The 17941-nt window shown below is 33.4% G+C and overlaps 1 protein-coding gene across 1 annotated transcript in view; it reads left to right on the top strand.

Annotated features, from left to right (window-relative positions):
- Positions 1-7337, top strand: part of LOC102803662 (uncharacterized) — a 67416-nt gene extending 60079 nt beyond the window's left edge. Inside the window, exons 19-20 of the mRNA XM_085500545.1 lie at positions 1640-1745; positions 2539-7337. Coding sequence (XP_085356671.1) covers positions 1640-1745; positions 2539-3250 — 818 coding nt within the window. The 3' untranslated portion in view covers positions 3251-7337. The remainder of the gene's footprint in view (positions 1-1639; positions 1746-2538) is intronic.
- Positions 7338-17941: the final 10604 nt, after the last annotated feature.

Below are 17941 nucleotides of genomic sequence, written 5' to 3'. Positions count from 1 at the left end.
AATATTTTGATATGTCAACAGACATATGAATATTTTGATGTGTCAACAGACAGATATGAATATTTTGATGTGTCAACAGACAGACATGAATATTTTGATATGTCAACAGACAGATTTGAATATTTTGATATGTCAACAGACAGATTTGAATATTTTGATATGTCAACAGACATATATGAATATTTTGATATGTCAACAGACAGACATGAATATTTTGATATGTCAACAGACAGATATGAATATTTTGATATGTCGACAGATATGAATATTTTGATATGTCAACAGACAGATATGAATATTTTGATATGTCAACAGACAGATATGAATATTTTGATATGTCAACAAACAGATATGAATATTTTGATATGTTAACAGACAGATATGAATATTTTGATATGTCGACAGACAGAAATGATTATTTTGATGTGTCAACAGACAGACATGAATATTTTGATATGTCAACAGACAGACATGAATATTTTGATATGTCAACAGACAGATATGAATATTTTGATATGTCAACAGACAGATTTGAATATTTTGATATGTCAACAGACAGACATGAATATTTTGATATGTCAACAGACAGACATGAATATTTTGATATGTCAACAGACAGATATGAATATTTTGATGTGTCAACAGACAGACATGAATATTTTGATGTGTCAACAGACAGACATGAATATTTTGATATGTCAACAGACAGATTTGAGTATTTTGATATGTCAACAGACAGATTTGAATATTTTGATATGTCAACAGACATATATGAATATTTTGATATGTCAACAGACAGACATGAATATTTTGATATGTCAACAGACAGATATGAATATTTTGATATGTCAACAGACAGATATGAATATTTTGATATGTCAACAGACAGATATGAATATTTTGATATGTCGACAGACAGAAATGATTATTTTGATGTGTCAACAGACAGACATGAATATTTTGATATGTCAACAGACAGATATGAATATTTTGATATGTCAACAGACAGATATGAATATTTTGATGTGTCAACAGACAGACATGAATATTTTGATGTGTCAACAGACAGACATGAATATTTTGATATGTCAACAGACAGATTTGAGTATTTTGATATGTCAACAGACAGATTTGAATATTTTGATATGTCAACAGACAGACATGAATATTTTGATATGTCAACAGACAGACATGAATATTTTGATATGTCAACAGACAGACATGAATATTTTGATATGTCAACAGACAGATTTGAATATTTTGATATGTCAACAGACAGACATGAATATTTTGATATGTCAACAGACAGATATGAATATTTTGATGTGTCAACAGACAGACATGAATATTTTGATATGTCAACAGACAGATTTGAATATTTTGATATGTCAACAGACAGATTTGAATATTTTGATATGTCAACAGACAGATATGAATATTTTGATGTGTCAACAGACAGATTTGAATATTTTGATATGTCAACAGACAGATATGAATATTTTGATATGTCAACAGACAGACATGAATATTTTGATATGTCAACGGACAGATATGATTATTTTGATATGTCAACAGACAGATATGATTATTTTGATATGTCATATGTCATCTTGAAGATTGCTCTTTCTTACAATTCAAGGTCATAACACATTTCTCCTATCTGTTGGAGTTGGTGGTCAAGTATATGAACGTGATGCAGAAGAAATTTATAACGTGTTCACCAATCCAGCCATTGGTTGCATTGAGTAAGTATCACAACATATTTTGAATTAAACTTATTAAGTAAAGCGAGAGGGTCGTCCCCTCCGCATGAGTGGGAATTGAGCCCTAAGTGATGATAACAAACACACACTAAAAACGCAAAGGCTCATGGGTATAGGCTTGTTTGTAAACAATGACACGCTATGGCCATCTGATGCATGCACAGGTGATGACTCCCTCGCTTTAATGTCAATTACTAACTGCACTCAGTTACTGGGTTTAGCCAGCCAAAATTTATGTTAAATCTGTAATTTCTGAACCATATTTCTCGGCTGGGCTGTCTATTTTGTTTCAAATAACACCCTCTTTGCTAATGTACAGTGTAATAGAAAACCTGCCAGCTTCTTTTAAAGTGTTAGCCATGATTTGTACAATTGATTCAGAATGAGGTCTGGAGTTACTTCAAGTATCCCGAACAATACAGGCTGATAAATTTCTGAGATAATGTTTTCAAAACCCGGAATTTCAATTACCAATATAAAATTCAATATACATTTAAACTGAAAAAAAATATAAAAAGAGATATTATCAATAGAAAATTGGTGGACGATAAATGCAGATGAAATACAATGATTTATTTAATAACCTGTTGAATCATCAGTGAAAATAGTTTCATATTTGAAGCTGGTGAACAATCTAATTAAAATACTTGTGTATGCGAATTCACTGCAAATACTTGCACACAATAAGTAACAATTAATACTTCTTCTAGCACCTAGATTTTGATGTGTGGTTTTATGTATATAGCTTATTTATGTACATTTCTCTTCTGAACAGTAAGAAAAAAGCTTGGTGTCTGCTTGGGAAGGATGCCACAGTAGAAAATATTGAGAGTACATATTCAAATATTGCCAAAAGTTTGAAGGAATTAGATGAGGATGGAGAGAATGTTTTCATCTTTTACTACAGTGGGCACTGCAGCAAAGAAGGATTTATTAAGTGCAGTGGTGGTGGAAAAGAGATTAGAGCTCGTAAACTACAAATACTACTAGAAGAGATAAAAGCGACCCGTCGGCTATTAATTTTTGATTGTTGCTTTGCTAATACAATGTTCCCACACAAATATCGGTATGGCACAAAGGATGGTGATCAAGACGAAGATGAGAGTGAAATTAAAGATAGCAAAGATGCAGAGATGAAAGATGTTTCATTGGTATCAACTGTTGGTGGCAGAGGTGTGATGATGTGGGGCTCCTCCGATAATCGCAAAGAATCACATGGAGCTAAGTATGAAGAACAAGATGGAAATAGTGTATTCACAAAGTACATACTGGATGGACTCAAAGGTGCTGAAAATTGCTCTCTGAAATTAGAGGATTGTCAGATCTGTAGCGACTATAGGGAGTCTTTAAAATTTGAGCAATGTGTTTTGTTGAGTAAGATTCGAGATTATGTATTCAAGCATGTAGAAAAAGAAATGCAAGGCAACCAAAACCCCCAGACAGCTGGAGTCAGTGAACTAGATTTTAAGTTGGCTTACTTATTTTGATATTGAAATTGAGTTATTTTGATATTGAATTATTTTGATATTGAAATTCTCTTCTGACACCCTGATAAAATTGGTGAATGAAATACTGAAAGAACAGTACTATTTTTGCTGCAATAGAAGTATGCATGAACAAAGAATTACCGCAATATTAAAATGTGATTTATTTTGACCATGAAAACACCTGTTCTTTTTATACATGGAAGCACATTACTATGTATATACAAAATGTTTGTGCAAACTTTTGTGACACCAGCAGTCTGTACAATTAAAATATGCCAATCCAAGTAAAGCATCCTTTGCCAGATAGGCTAGGTCACCACCTCGGGATATGACAACTCATAATTCTTTATCTTTTTAAAAAATCAGTTCAGCCTTCTTTTTTATTAGCTCCGCTGTCGACTTTGTCGAGCGGAGCTTATCATATGAGTGATTGTCCGTCGTCGTCGTCGTCCGTGTCAATGTTTTACTTTTTTGACTTCTTCTTGAAAACTACAAGCCTGAATGCTTTGATACTTGGTGTATATGTACCTTGGGTAGACCTCTCTTAGGTTTGTTCATTTCATGTTGATATCTTCAATTCTTTAATTTTGGTGAATATTTTTATCATTTTTGGTAAAAAGTGATATTTTCGACTTCTTGTTAAAAACCGCAAGTCCAATTGCTTTGATACTACATATGGACCTCTCTCAGATTTGTTCATTTTGTGATGATATCTTCAATTCTCTAATTTTGGTGAATATTTTTGTAATTTTTGGTAAAAAGTGATATTTTTGACTTCTTGTTAAAAACCAAAAGTCCGATTGCTTTGATACTACATATGGACCTCTCTCAGATTTGTTCATTTTGTGATGATATCTTCAATTCTCTAATTTTGGTGAATATTTTTGTAATTTTTGGTAAAAAGTGATATTTTTGACTTCTTGTTAAAAACCAAAAGTCCGATTGCTTTGATATTACATATTTAGATACTACATGTAGACCTTTCTCAGATTTGTTAATTTCGTGATGATATCTTCAATTCTCTAATTTTGGTGAATATTTTAGTCATTTTTGGTAGAAAGTGATATTTTCGACTTCTTGTTAAAAACTGTAAGTCCGATTGCTTTGATAATATACATATTGTTCATTTTCTGATGATGTCTTCAGTTCTTTAATTGAAATGTGCATTTCTAACAGCGGAGCTATCTCAGCCGATAGGCTGCTTGTTATCAAAAACTACCTATCACAAGAAACCAATATTGTAACTGAAGTGAGGAAGTCTACAAGATATACATATAATTGTGTTTTTAAAGAGTCCCTGTCATACTGTCCCATATCATGTATTTTCTGGAAGATCATTCTATCAACTTTGCCAAATTATGGTTTGGTATCTGTATGTATATTTGAATTCAATATTTTGGGTAATACTATTTCTCTTAATTATGATGAGATAGATTTCTACAACTGTACATAATTAGCTTAATCACATCAGGTAGCTTTTGGAATCAAGACTTAACTGTAATCTAAATTGTGAATTTGTTTGAATTTTACTTTAAAAATACCATAATTCTTCCAATAATGGGACCACAAACAAATGATTATTTTTGTGAGGTGGCTGAATTATAAGCTGAAAAATGTGTTTTTTGTCTTTGGTATTATGATTCTAGAAAATTTAAGATGTCAATGAAGGTAATGTGAAACTTGGAAAGAAACACCACCAATTTGAATGAAGTTTAATTTATTTCTCAACAATAAAACAAATCATGATAACATCTAAATGGGGTCATTTCCTGGAAGATGGTTAAATTGTTAAAGAAAAGAAATATTAGCAAAAATAAGTTGGTTAACCATTATAGGATTATGATAGTCATGTAATGTCATATTTTAAACAGGTGCTCTTTGTTGTCACCCTTTTTTACTGATAAATAAAATGAATTGTGAAAAATTTATAAAAATATGAATCAGAAATTTACACAATATTGTAATTATGAATATTTTTTTTTAAAAGCATAGAGCTTAATTGGGAATATTTTTACTTATTCGAAATTTAGGCATCAGTATTTTTGTGCGTGCATCTGGGCCTGGACTGATTACATTCAAACTTCACACATACATCATACATATGCACATTAATTTGTTTCATGATCTAATTCAAGATGGCTGACTACTTTTGTACTGAAAAATCACCCAAATCAAGCATTTCCCGGCTGTTTATAGATGGATTTTGTTCAAACATTGGACATTATGGAACCTTGATGCACATCATTTTATATTTCAGATCAGATTCAGAATGGCTGACTGGCAGCCATTTTGTTATAATGAATGCAGTTCTACTAGTGCCATATCTCTGACATGCTTTGTCTGATTATGCTCAAATTTTTAGCTCTGCTATTGACTTTGTCGAGCGGAGCTTATCATATGAGTGATTGTCCGTCGTTGTCGTCGTCCTGTGTCCGTGTCAATGTTTTACTTATTCAACTTCTTCTTGAAAACTATAAGCCTGATTGCTTTGATACTTGGTGTATATGTACCTTGGGTTGACCTCTCTTAGATTTGTTCATTTCATGATGATATCTTCAATTCTCTAATTTTGGTGAAAATTTTTGTCGTTTTTGGTAAAAAAAGTGTTATTTTCGACTTCTTGTTAAAAACCGCAAGTCCAATTGCTTTGATATTACATATGTAGGTACTACATGTAGACCTCTCTCAGATTTGTTCATTTCATGATATCTTCAATTCTCTTATTTGGGTGAATATTTTTGTCATTTTTGGTAAAAAGTGATATTTTCGACTTCTTGTTAAAAAACGCAAGTCCAAATGCTTTGATATTACATATGTAGGTACTACATGTAGACCTCTCTCAGATTTGTTCATTTCATGATATCTTTAATTTTCTAATTTTGGTGAATATTTTTGTCATTTTTGGTAAAAAGTGATATTTTCGACTTCTTGTTAAAAACCACAAGTCCAATTGCTTTGATATTACATATATAGGTACTACATGTGGATCTCTCTCAGATTTGTTCATTTTGTGATGATATCTTTAATTTTGATGAATATTTTTGTCATTTTTGGTAAAAGGCGTTATTTTCGACTTCTTGTTAAAAAACGAAAGTCCAATTGCTTTGATATTACATATATAGGTATAGACTGGCGCAGTCGAGGCAATTAATTTGTTTTTGTAGTTTAAATAAAATTTAAAAAATCGCGAAATGGAGGTGTTAGACTGGTTTATTCTGCAGGAAATTCATTGCTATTAATTATTCATGAATTGCACGTATTATAATGAGGTGGCGCGGAAATACGTGCATGAAGAGGTCAACATGGTAAAGGTCACACTGCAGACCTAACATGGCACGTTGAAATTCGAGTTTGTCGTAGTCGTTTCTAATTCATCACAATGTGTAAAAAATAACTTGTACTAGTTGAAGAATAAAAAAAAAACGGCTGCTACAATCAGCCGACGTCTTCTCAGTCAGAGGTCAGTTGGAGAGACGTTGTGATTGGCCTAGATGATTGTCAATTAAAACACTCATTAACATAATTACCCGTTGAAAAATCGACGGATTCCTGCAGTGTCGATAGAGGGCCATGCAGAATAAACCAGTCGGGGTGATTTAGCGCTAGCACCTTCATTTCGCGATTTTTTTTATTTTATTTAAACTACAAAAACAAATTAATCGCCCCGACTACGCCAGTCTAATATAGGTACTACATGTGGACCATCTTAAATTTGTTCATTTCATGATATCTTTAATTTTCTAATTTTGGTGAATATTTTTGGTAAAGAGTGATATTTTCTTCTTGTTAAAAACCACAATCATTTATGGTGAAAAATGACATTTTTGAATTCTTGTTGAAAATAGCAGTTCCTATTGCATTGATACTATGCATATTGTTCATTTTCTAATGATATCTTCTGTTCTTTAATTGAAATGTGCATTGCTAACAGCGGAGCTATCTCAGCCGAGAGGCTGCTTGTTACTGTATTTTATTAATCTATTTTCTCAGAACTGTATACAGTGACTCTAAATTTTACAGTTCATTGAAAATAGTGATTGTGTTCTGCTTGCTTATTGCTTGCTTGTAATAAAAAATAATTTGAGAATACTGGGAGTCTGTAATTTTTTTTCTCCCATGTGCAAAGCACAAAATGGGAGTCTTTGCAGTTAGTCTGCCTGTATGTCTGTGTGTGTGTGTGGGGGGGTGGGGGGTGGTACCAATGTTGATGACTTCAATTTAACTTTACACAGACTTGTGACGACAGGACCTACATTGTAACATTAATATTTAATCACATTTAAGTCAAATTTGCATAGCTTAGGTTTAGTAAAGGGGGGGAGGTATGGTCCAATTTATATTAATATTGATATTATCTAATTTTGATGAATATTTTTGTCATTTTTGGTAAAAAGTGATATTTTTGAATTCTTGTTGAAAACAGCAAGTCCGATTGCTTTGATACTATACATACTGTTCATTTTCTAATGATATCTTCAGTTCTTTAAAATTGAAATGTGCATTGCTAACAGCGGAGCTATCTCAGTTGACGGACCGCTTGTTTCAGCTTTTAATGACACTTGATACATAGATGATCTGGGTTAACGCACAGACCTGATTAGTTTTTGGTTGAAACCATGTATATTAATGACATAATTTGCATATTAATTAGTCAGTTTTAAGGTAGCGAGGTTTTGTGACGTTTTTAAATAAAACATTCTCTGTTGTCTCGTTCAGAACAGTAATTTAGGTTATATATCAAAAGACTAAGTATAGAGGTGCAAGTTCGCACAAACTGGACAGACATTGTTTACATAATTATCACGCGACATCAAAAATGGCGAACCTTGTAAAAATGACTAAGTACGCGATTGCGAGAGCACACTGCGGAATTTCCTGGTGAAATTTAAGTTATGCATTGTCCGTAATCAAGTCCATTGAAATGCGTCTCCGATAATCAAAAGACCTATTATTCCGATTTCTATGCAGGTTTGTTTTTTTGTCCCCAAATTATTTCATACTTGGCACCTTTAACAGACTATTATTCTGTGACAAAGCATTTTCTTTAAAAACCCAGACATATTTCGCACCATCATTATTTTTTGAACGATAACTGCGAGTCTGAATGTCCTAGTCCGAACGCACTTGATTTGGCGGCGGTCCCAATGAGTCGTACTCAGTCAAAACTTCAACTCGAGAAAAACGCGAAAAACAGTTTTGGTTAATAAAACACTGTAGATTTGCTGCATTATTATAAATATACACTAAAAATGGCCAAACATTAACCACTGATATCATAGAACTCATAAAGAGTGTCAGATAATGAATAATTTCAAGCTCGAGCGCGAAAAATGAAGAAAACTGCTGGCATTTGAGTCCGTACTCCAGGAACGTTCGGTTTTTCCATTGTTATGCAAACGAACAACGAGGGATAATCCTCTGACAAACATTACTGTCCCACTGCACACGCTGACAGTTTACAAACAAGCTAATCCTTCAAGTGTCTCAGATAGACATCTAATAAAATGGTTTTCATGGTGAAACAAAATGGCCGATGTTTGAAAAAAAATTGCTGTGTCAGAGTGCGACACTGAGTGGCAGATTTTTCTCTGCCTCGTCTGTCAACGCTTTTTCTTCGCCATTGAGTTAGAAAAAAAAATGTATTAGTAAAATAGAATATTGACTTGGAAAATAAAACTATTTAAAAGAAAGTTGTGCAAAGTTACAGTACTCCTTTCGCACAACCTCCCGCCCGCTTCCGCTTTCCAATCACCTTTTTTTCTCGCTTTTGTGACCGCTTGTTGAATTCGACCGGACAATTTCCGCTTTATTTTCGACCGCGCAAACCCCGAAATGTCACCGCCCACCTGCTCGCTCCCGCGCATTTAAAATTCGGACTAACAGAATAATTTCTGAGCTTCACATTGTCTTATAATTGTCTTTCTGGTTTTTATAGATGTTGAACAGCTGACAAAAGTTCAAATACTTTGTTTTAACTATATATAATTATATGCACGCAACCTGACCCTTTGACCTCGATTTGGCTTGCACTGAATATTTTATTTTAAACAATATTCTGACGTGAAATACAAAATGTATTTCAACACAAGTACGACAGGGTTGTCTGGGGTTTCTTTCCTGATTGTTGAGTCTTCGCAATGCGTTTTGTATAATTATTGTTGTTGTTTTCCCCCCGATGCTGAAGGACCGTAAAGCTAAATGGCAGTTACATGCATGGGCTGAGTGAAAGACAATATTTCTAAGCCTAAAATAAAACCTAATATTACACATCTTTGTGTATTTGTTAATTTTACATATGTTTGTCATGACAGTATGTTTGTAAATATCTAGAAAAATCTCGTCTTTCGTTGATAATTTCGATTGTTTGGAATGTCGATCCCCGTTGATAAACACGCATTGTTTGCAACTGGAAGCTTATCACTCGTTATATCAGAATCGTCCACAACTGAGTATACAGATAAGATGTTATCATTTAATTCCTTCCAAAGATAAACACTATGCAAATATCCACGAAACGGCAGTTGTAGTCTTTTCTGCTAGTGTTTTAAAACACTAATTTGAGCAACGTTATTTCGCAATTTCGATCTTTTGTAAACCTGGGGTGATGTATCAAGGTCTAAAGTAACAGTTTTATCAATTTTTGAAAAATCAAGAAAAAAGTGAAAATTTCCCTTCTCGCTACCTTAAGCATTTTCACCTGTTTCTCAAGTACTATTCAACAGATTTTAATGATATCAGCTGGTACATGCATTTTTAGTTCCAGTTCGTATACAGTCTGACAACTGGGAATTATGGATTGACCCGTGTGTGTCCGGACCTACATCTTAGACATGCCTGGACTGATTACAATCAAACTTCACACATACATCATAATATTATATATATATGCACATCAATTCTTTTCACGCTCTGATTCAAGATGGCTGAATGGAGACCATTTTTGTGTTGAAAAATGATTAAAAATCACACATTTCTGATATTCCAGAACCTGATCTTAGCTGTTTACAGGTGGATTTTGTTCAAACTTGGTACATACAATGGGAATTATGGGACCTTGATGCATGTCATTTTTTTTCAGACCCTATTCAAAATGGCCAACTGATGGTCATTTTGTTTTAATGAATGCTGTTCTAGTGCCATATCTCTGGCTTTGACTGATTATGTTCATTATACATCATGTAATAGATATAGATTTATTGGTTTGACAAACCAATTTTGTTTTAATTAATGCTGTTCCAGAGCAGTATCTCTGACATGGGAATACTAGACTGGGGTTTCAATGCCAAATCATGGAGAGTTTTTGCACAGTCTGATACACATTTGCAAACCTACCAATAAAATCTTAACAGAAAATAAGATGTCAGATAATCGATATAAGCACTCCTACGAGTTGGGTGCCAAACTTTGATCAAGATCTGAAGCCAATAGAAAATCTGATTAGTCCAAAAAGATCAATGCAAAAATACATAAAAAGCAAAACATTGCATCTACATTTTGAATTGTACTCAAAAATATATATATTCATTATTTGACAGAGTTCATTCGAGAAAACATTTTTTTGTTGGATTATATAAATTTTGAAAATCAAAATTCACAGGAATTTGTTTCAGCTATTAGAACAGAATGATAGAGCTTTTATAATACTAATATAAAACACTTCAAAAACAAAGATTGCTGTGTTTGAAGATGTAGATTCTCTATGAGGCATCAGTACTGTTGACTTCTCCCTCCACTGGACACCAACTATTTGCTTTCTTTGCCAATTCAACATCTGTCCATTGTCACATGCTATGTCAACTCTGATTACCTGTATGCTTTACATGCATTGCAATCACTATTTGAGTTCATTTGCATACAAACAGAGCTTTCAACATGATAGTTATTCCTAGAGGGTGTTTTTTTCATTTTTTTCAAATACAGTAGTCACACAATGAATATAATAAGGCAGTTTATATTTGTCTCGGCAAATCAAAATACTTGGGCAAAAGCCAGTCAGCTAAAATTTTCTGTTATCTTGCACGTTTTACAAATCTAAATGCAGCACTTTTTTTCTAGATGAGGCATTTGTTTTTATGCTAAAATCTGAATTACTTTGAATAAAGCTGGAAATCATGTTCCTTAAACAAATTAGGCACCAACGTTTTTGTAAGATATTTACATCAATCAAGGACATTCGGTAGACATTCCCGGTGCCGTTTCACACCTAAAACTTGTTTTGATTCAAAATTAATTATCACAATGCATATTCATATTGAAACAAACTGATCAATGAAAATGCGACTTAATTCAATGATGTTGCATGCAATAGATAAATTGTTTGCTTTACGTGTATTGGAGATGTGCTTCTAATATAGTAAATACTGTATTCTTTGTATTTCATTCCTCCAATATGCTTAACACACAATGCTTTCTAAACTTTCTTTGATTAATGAATTTTTAATAAATAATTTTTGATCAAAAATGTTATTTTTGACTTCTTGAAAAATTCTCCAATTAGATACTTGGTGGACCTCTATTTGTTTTGAACATTTAGTTAAGAATTTTATCAAATATTTTGGGCATTTTTTGGTTAAAATGCTACTTGATGTCTACTTGATGACTTTTAGTTATATTGAATTTTCCGTAAAAGAATTGATATTTCACTTCTTAACTGCTAGCTTGATTGATTAATGTACACATGTATCTTGGCCAAAGAATTGGTGTTCTTATGAGAGTTTGCAGCTTCTTATCTATTTCCGTCAGAAGAACATTGTATTTTTCATTTATTCAGTCGTTATTGCTGTATGCAACACAAGTCATTCTAATTTATGTCTGGTGTATAAGCTTCAGAAAAGGGCAGTTCTTGTGATTTCCTCTGACAACTTTAGCCAGTCATTTGAACTGTTCAAAAAACATAGTATCTTGCTTATCGATTACAGAATTTCATATTTTCTTGGCGCCTTTATATACAAGTGAAATGTTCAGTCCTATCTCCCAAACCCAAAGTATAGTACAGGTTCCTCTTAAAAATAATTTACGCATTACTAAATAGAAAACATCCATGGGTCAGAGGAAGTTTCAGTATAGAGGGGTAACCCTATGGAATAACTTACCATCCCATATCAGAAATTCAGTCTCATTAATCATTTTTAAGAAAACTTGTAAATTATTTCTTAGTGAAAAATTTGTTGTAAATGGCTCAAGCCTATAGTGTGTATATTGTGTTTTTTGTCCCTACAGAGGGCCCAATTTAAATTACTTTATTGTATATTGGCCTACCCTCTTTAAATAAAGTGCTAAATCAAATAAATAAATAAATCTTTTGTAACCTGTGGTACTATTAAATTTACCCTTTGTCAGGTGCTGGGAATCAGCCACCCTAAATACCGAATAGCAAATCGTTGTCGGCCTCAGAGGAGAGAGATTCGTGGTCGGGTATAAGGTCGGGGGTCTGCCGTTCACGTGCATAGGCGGTGAATAAATGAACATACATCTGTCAAACACGGTGTGAAACCATCAAAATGCAAAAGACGAAAAATAAGTTGTTAAACAAGATAGTCAAGCATTCGTTGTGCATTCAATATATTAACATTAGATATGAACATGTATCGAATATAATTTATACCAGGGCCGGATCAACCAAACTGTTTTGGGGCCGGAACGTCCAAACCAGGGCCGGAACGTCTTTTTTACCAGGGCCGCAACAAACCAGGGCCGGATCGTCTAGAAATCGGAGAAAATACACAAGTCTTAGTGCATATTAAATTAACAAATAAATCAATTTAATCAACAGAATATCGATATCATAACACGCCTTAAATCTATACTTATGCACACAAGTTAAAGCCCCAACACTACTAAATGTAACCTATTATAATAACATACAGGAATTCATTTGTACCGCAGCACAACTAATTTATACGATGTCAGCTCTGGTAATGAATATAGCAGTACAATTAATTTATACAATCAGTTCTGGTAACAAGTACAGCAGTACAATGTTCACTCTCTATGACTAGTGGTTACTGTTAACGCAATGCAGATATGTCACTTAGCTATGTATCACATTCACGGTGAAACAGTCTCAATGCAGATCAAACTCCTATATAGATTGACGTAGACTCGACGATCCAAAGCATATGATGAGTTCCATACAGAGTAGTCTGTGAACTGTAGTCTTCTTACATCCAGGGAGTCAACAATACCGGACGTTAAGTCACTGGCTGGTTAGTTGCAAGTCTTTAATCTAATGGCTGGATAAGGAAATCAACAAAAGTGACTAAAGACGACAGTTTGGCGACTATACAATATTTGGAAATATTATTACATTGTCATACAACTACAAAGTATTACAGTAGTCTTGTTTAACAGATTACGAAATATAACTTATGAAATGCTGCATCTCAGTCCCAATATGTACAGAATTATATGGTTACAATAATAGTAGCACAGCAATACACTTGTTTACACTAGACAACTGGCCAAGAAAAGAGTCGTATTTGACAATCTTTTACGTGCAACTAAATTTACACAAAATATATGCACAATATGAAATTAATTACTTACACGAGAATTCTTTCACACACTTCACGCCCAGAAACTGAGGGTCTAGAGGCCGGTTCCACTGAACCCCGCCTCGAGTTATCCCCAGCAACACCACACCACCACGCCGGCCACACCCAGTACTCAGCCACGCTGTCTGTGTCAAATTGACACAATACTGCTTTTTGGAAGTACCGAAATTACTTCCACTCGAATAGCAGAAAACTGGCTCTGAGAGCACTAGAGCGCAATACACCAATATATGGATACATTGACTGCCTAGAAAAGCTATGGTGCGGAATTTCTTCTAACCCACTGAGCAGAGTAACCTGACTTGTTGCTCCTTCAAAGTCCAAAACGAAGTGTGCTTCTAACAGCACTACACTGCACTGGCTAAAACAAAGCCCTATCATTAGCATAACAATGCATAATACAGCATCCACCTCAGCTATGTCAGATGTGGGCGCCTGTAATTCCATTGCCACCCATAAATATGACACCCTTATCAATGACAATATAAACACAAGAGTTGATTCAGTCGCCTGAACAGATTTCTGCAAAGCTGATACAAAGACAAGTCATAATGGGACACATGTGCACATCGATTTATTTTTGATTTGATTTGGTTTACCTTTGACTGACTGACTGACTAACTGGTGGTCATTTTTGTCCCAAAAAACACCAAAAATCAACATTTGGACATGTCATCAACCATTCTTGACTGATTTCATTCAAACATGGCATTGGTCAGGGTGGGTTACTGATGCACATCATTTTTTCGTGATTCGAGTCGAGTGGAGCTTATATGAGTGATTGTCCGTATCAACTTTTTACTTTTCAATTTTCTTGACAACTACAAACCTGAATGCTTTGATACTTGTGTGTATGTACCTTGAGCAGACCTCTCTTAGATTTGTTCATTTCGTGATGATATCTTCAATTCTCCAATTTTGATGAATATTTTTGTAATTTTTGGTAAAAAGTGATATTTTCGACTTCTTGTTGAAAACAGCAAATCTGATTGCTTTGATATTATATATATCTATACTACATGTGGACCTGTCTTAGATTTGTTCATTTCATGCTGATATTTTCAATTCTCCAATTTTGATGAATATTTTTGTCAGTTTTGGTAAAAAGTGATAATTTCGAATTCTTGTTGAAAAGTCCAATTGCTTTAATACTATACATATTGTTCATTTTCTATTGATATCTTCAGTTCTTTAATTGAAATGTGCATTGTTAACAGCGGAGCTATCTCAGCCGACAAGCTGCTTGTTTATTTTTTTCAAAGTTGGTACATCCCAAGTCATGATACATGTGAATATCGCTTTGTTTTATTCCTTTGACCTTCAACTAACAGCCATTGATTGTCTCGAAATCAACATGTGTACATGTCATTGGCAGTTTCTGGGGCATGCCTTGGCCAACTTAGTCCTGTTTCATACACATTTGTAGTATTTATGCTAAATACTATCCTAATATTTAAACATAATCTGAATATGCTTTTCATCGATTGACAAAGTCACCTAAAACATGACAGGGACCATGTCCCCGCATATTACCTTCAAGTACCTTAATAAGAAAGTCGTGGAGAGTTGACATGATTGGTTGAAATATTAGTCTCATTTGCATATATTAATATTCCTGAGCAATGACAAATTCGTATTTTCAGTAAAATTGTGCTAAAATGCTTTCAGATAGCTTACACGATAGTTTTAAATTGACTCATTGTACGTGCAGCAAACTGTTAAACGTACCACAGGTTTATTCTTTGATCAAGAAAACCAAAAAAAACTATATCCATGCTTTGTCGATCTGAACAAGGTCTTCGTCAGTGTCTGGCATGAAGGCGTGTTTCTGAAATTATTAAAATATGGGATTACAGGTGATACTATAACATAATATTAGGTTATTACGAGGATATCTCAAAGTATGCACGAAGACAGTACAGCAGGAGTTTCGACCGACACGCAGCGGAGGTCGATGCGACGGTGTACTGTCTGAGTAATCATTCCATATTTGGAATTCACATTTCCTTATATGGTAGGATGAAACACCTCGTAAAATGCCGCAACATTACGAGACGCTGTAACTGATGGCGTTACGGTGACAGATGTATAATAATAAAAAGTATGTACAGTAAGGTAAAATACAAAAGTCACGGTCAATGGCAGACTCATTTACTTCTTTACAACTTGAGTCCAACTCTCTTTAATTTATTTACAAATGATTTGCCCAATATTTTCGATCCACACACTTGCAGTCTCTCAACACTAAATAATAGTAAAGTCAGTTGCTTTCTATATGCAGACGACAACCTGTCTGAAACTAAATTAGAATTGCAAAATTGTTTAGATCATCCACCAGTATACACATAGCAATGGAAGCTGCTAACACAGAGAAAAACTAAAATGATGATTTTCAACAAAACTAATTGACCTTTAAATGATAACAATTTTTCTATGATGTTAAAGAAATATAGCCAGGCACTTTAATTATTTTGGAATTACTTTAAGCATCAATGGTAAATTCAAGCAAGCGATAAATTATTTAAAAAGAAAAGGTCAAAAAACTTCGTTCTCACTGAAAGAAAAAGTTGGCGATCAATTTATTCTACATTTCAAAACAATGTTATCTTTCTTCAATGCATAAATAATGTAAATTATGGAGAATTGGAGAAAACTTGCAATAGATGTTTTTATGAAAAGACAAAAAATTAAATACTATAACCGAGTAATGAACACACCAAACGAACTGTGAAAGAAGCAGCATTATGATATATACACATAAATAGTAAAATGCGTAATAACTTCCCAACTAGACAAGATTAATGAAACGCAATAAATCGACACAGACGCTGTAATTACGAGTACTAAACAACGACAATTAAAAAAAAAGTAGAAAAAAATATTCGCCACTCTTTGAAAGAATTAAATTCAGAAAACATCGAAATTAACAAACCAGGGAAAAACAAACTGAGGACATACAGAAAATTCAAGAAAATATTTGAAATGGAAAATTATTATTATTGAACAATATTAACGAATATTGATCTACGAGAATCAATCGGTTCCGTTTAAGTTACCGCAACCTCAAAATATAAACAGGGAGGCATACGAAATCGAAATTACTAACAGAAAAAAGAAACTATAATTTTTGCTCAAAGTAAGAAGTAGAAGACGAATACCATGTTATAACAACTTGACCTTTTAACAACGATCAAATAAAGAAATTATAAAACGAAGCCGGAAAGCAAATAAATCATTTCACAAATTTGACAGAAGAGAACAAATTGATAATTATAATGGGAAATAAAAACATTGCAATGAATATTTCATTGGCCAAATTTATAAAAAAAACAACAGATTGATTATGAGATTAGCATAACCACAATATTTTAAAACATTGCCTTAAAATAAGACAGCAACACCCATAGCATAATTATAGGTAGATTGTTTTGTAATGTATTTTCGTGTTAATGGACAATGAATCTTGTAATTTGTAAATGTAATTTTGTAACTTGTATGCACTTTTTATCTTTTCTGTTCATCACTTTTTTTATTGTCTTGTAGTTTTTAGTGGCCTTACTTCTAAACTTTCTAAAGTCAGTGCTGTGTCGATAAATAAATGATATGTTTTTTTTATTACGATCACAGCAAGTTACGAAATTCATGGAGAATGCTCAAAATTGCGCATAATGATTACAATAGTTTTACCAGTGACAAGTTACCTAATTAGTATGCATTTCGAAAAAAAATACTGTGCGTGTGCAGTTTGAATGCAATAAAATCACGCGTTGGATCGAATGGCGCCCTCTCGTGCCAAGGTGTGTGTTAGATGCGCCGTCACAGTTAAAATAGAGAAATGTTCAGCCAGAATGCTCAAATTATTTGGTACAGACAATATACAAAACATATTGTGATGTCCGTGTATGAAATTTTATACGAGAGAGTTCTATTCGGTCTTAAAGGTTTATTTTTATGGATAGAAGACCTTGCTGTAATGATTGTATTAATTTAAAAAAAATACTGTATAAAAGAACACAACCAGTGCCTGTCAATTTGTCACCAAGTGCTGACTTTGCTTATCTATATTTAAGGTAGAGATGTAGGTTCATGGGCACCTGGGTGTGAAATTTTTTGTGTTGCTTTTTATTATCGAAACAGT

Source organism: Saccoglossus kowalevskii, chromosome 6, assembly GCF_978046115.1.
Source record: "Saccoglossus kowalevskii chromosome 6, keSacKowa6.1, whole genome shotgun sequence".
Lineage (NCBI taxonomy): Eukaryota > Metazoa > Hemichordata > Enteropneusta > Harrimaniidae > Saccoglossus > Saccoglossus kowalevskii.
The sequence above is the reverse complement of the archived record's forward strand: the minus strand, read 5'-3'. Positions and strand labels throughout refer to the sequence as shown.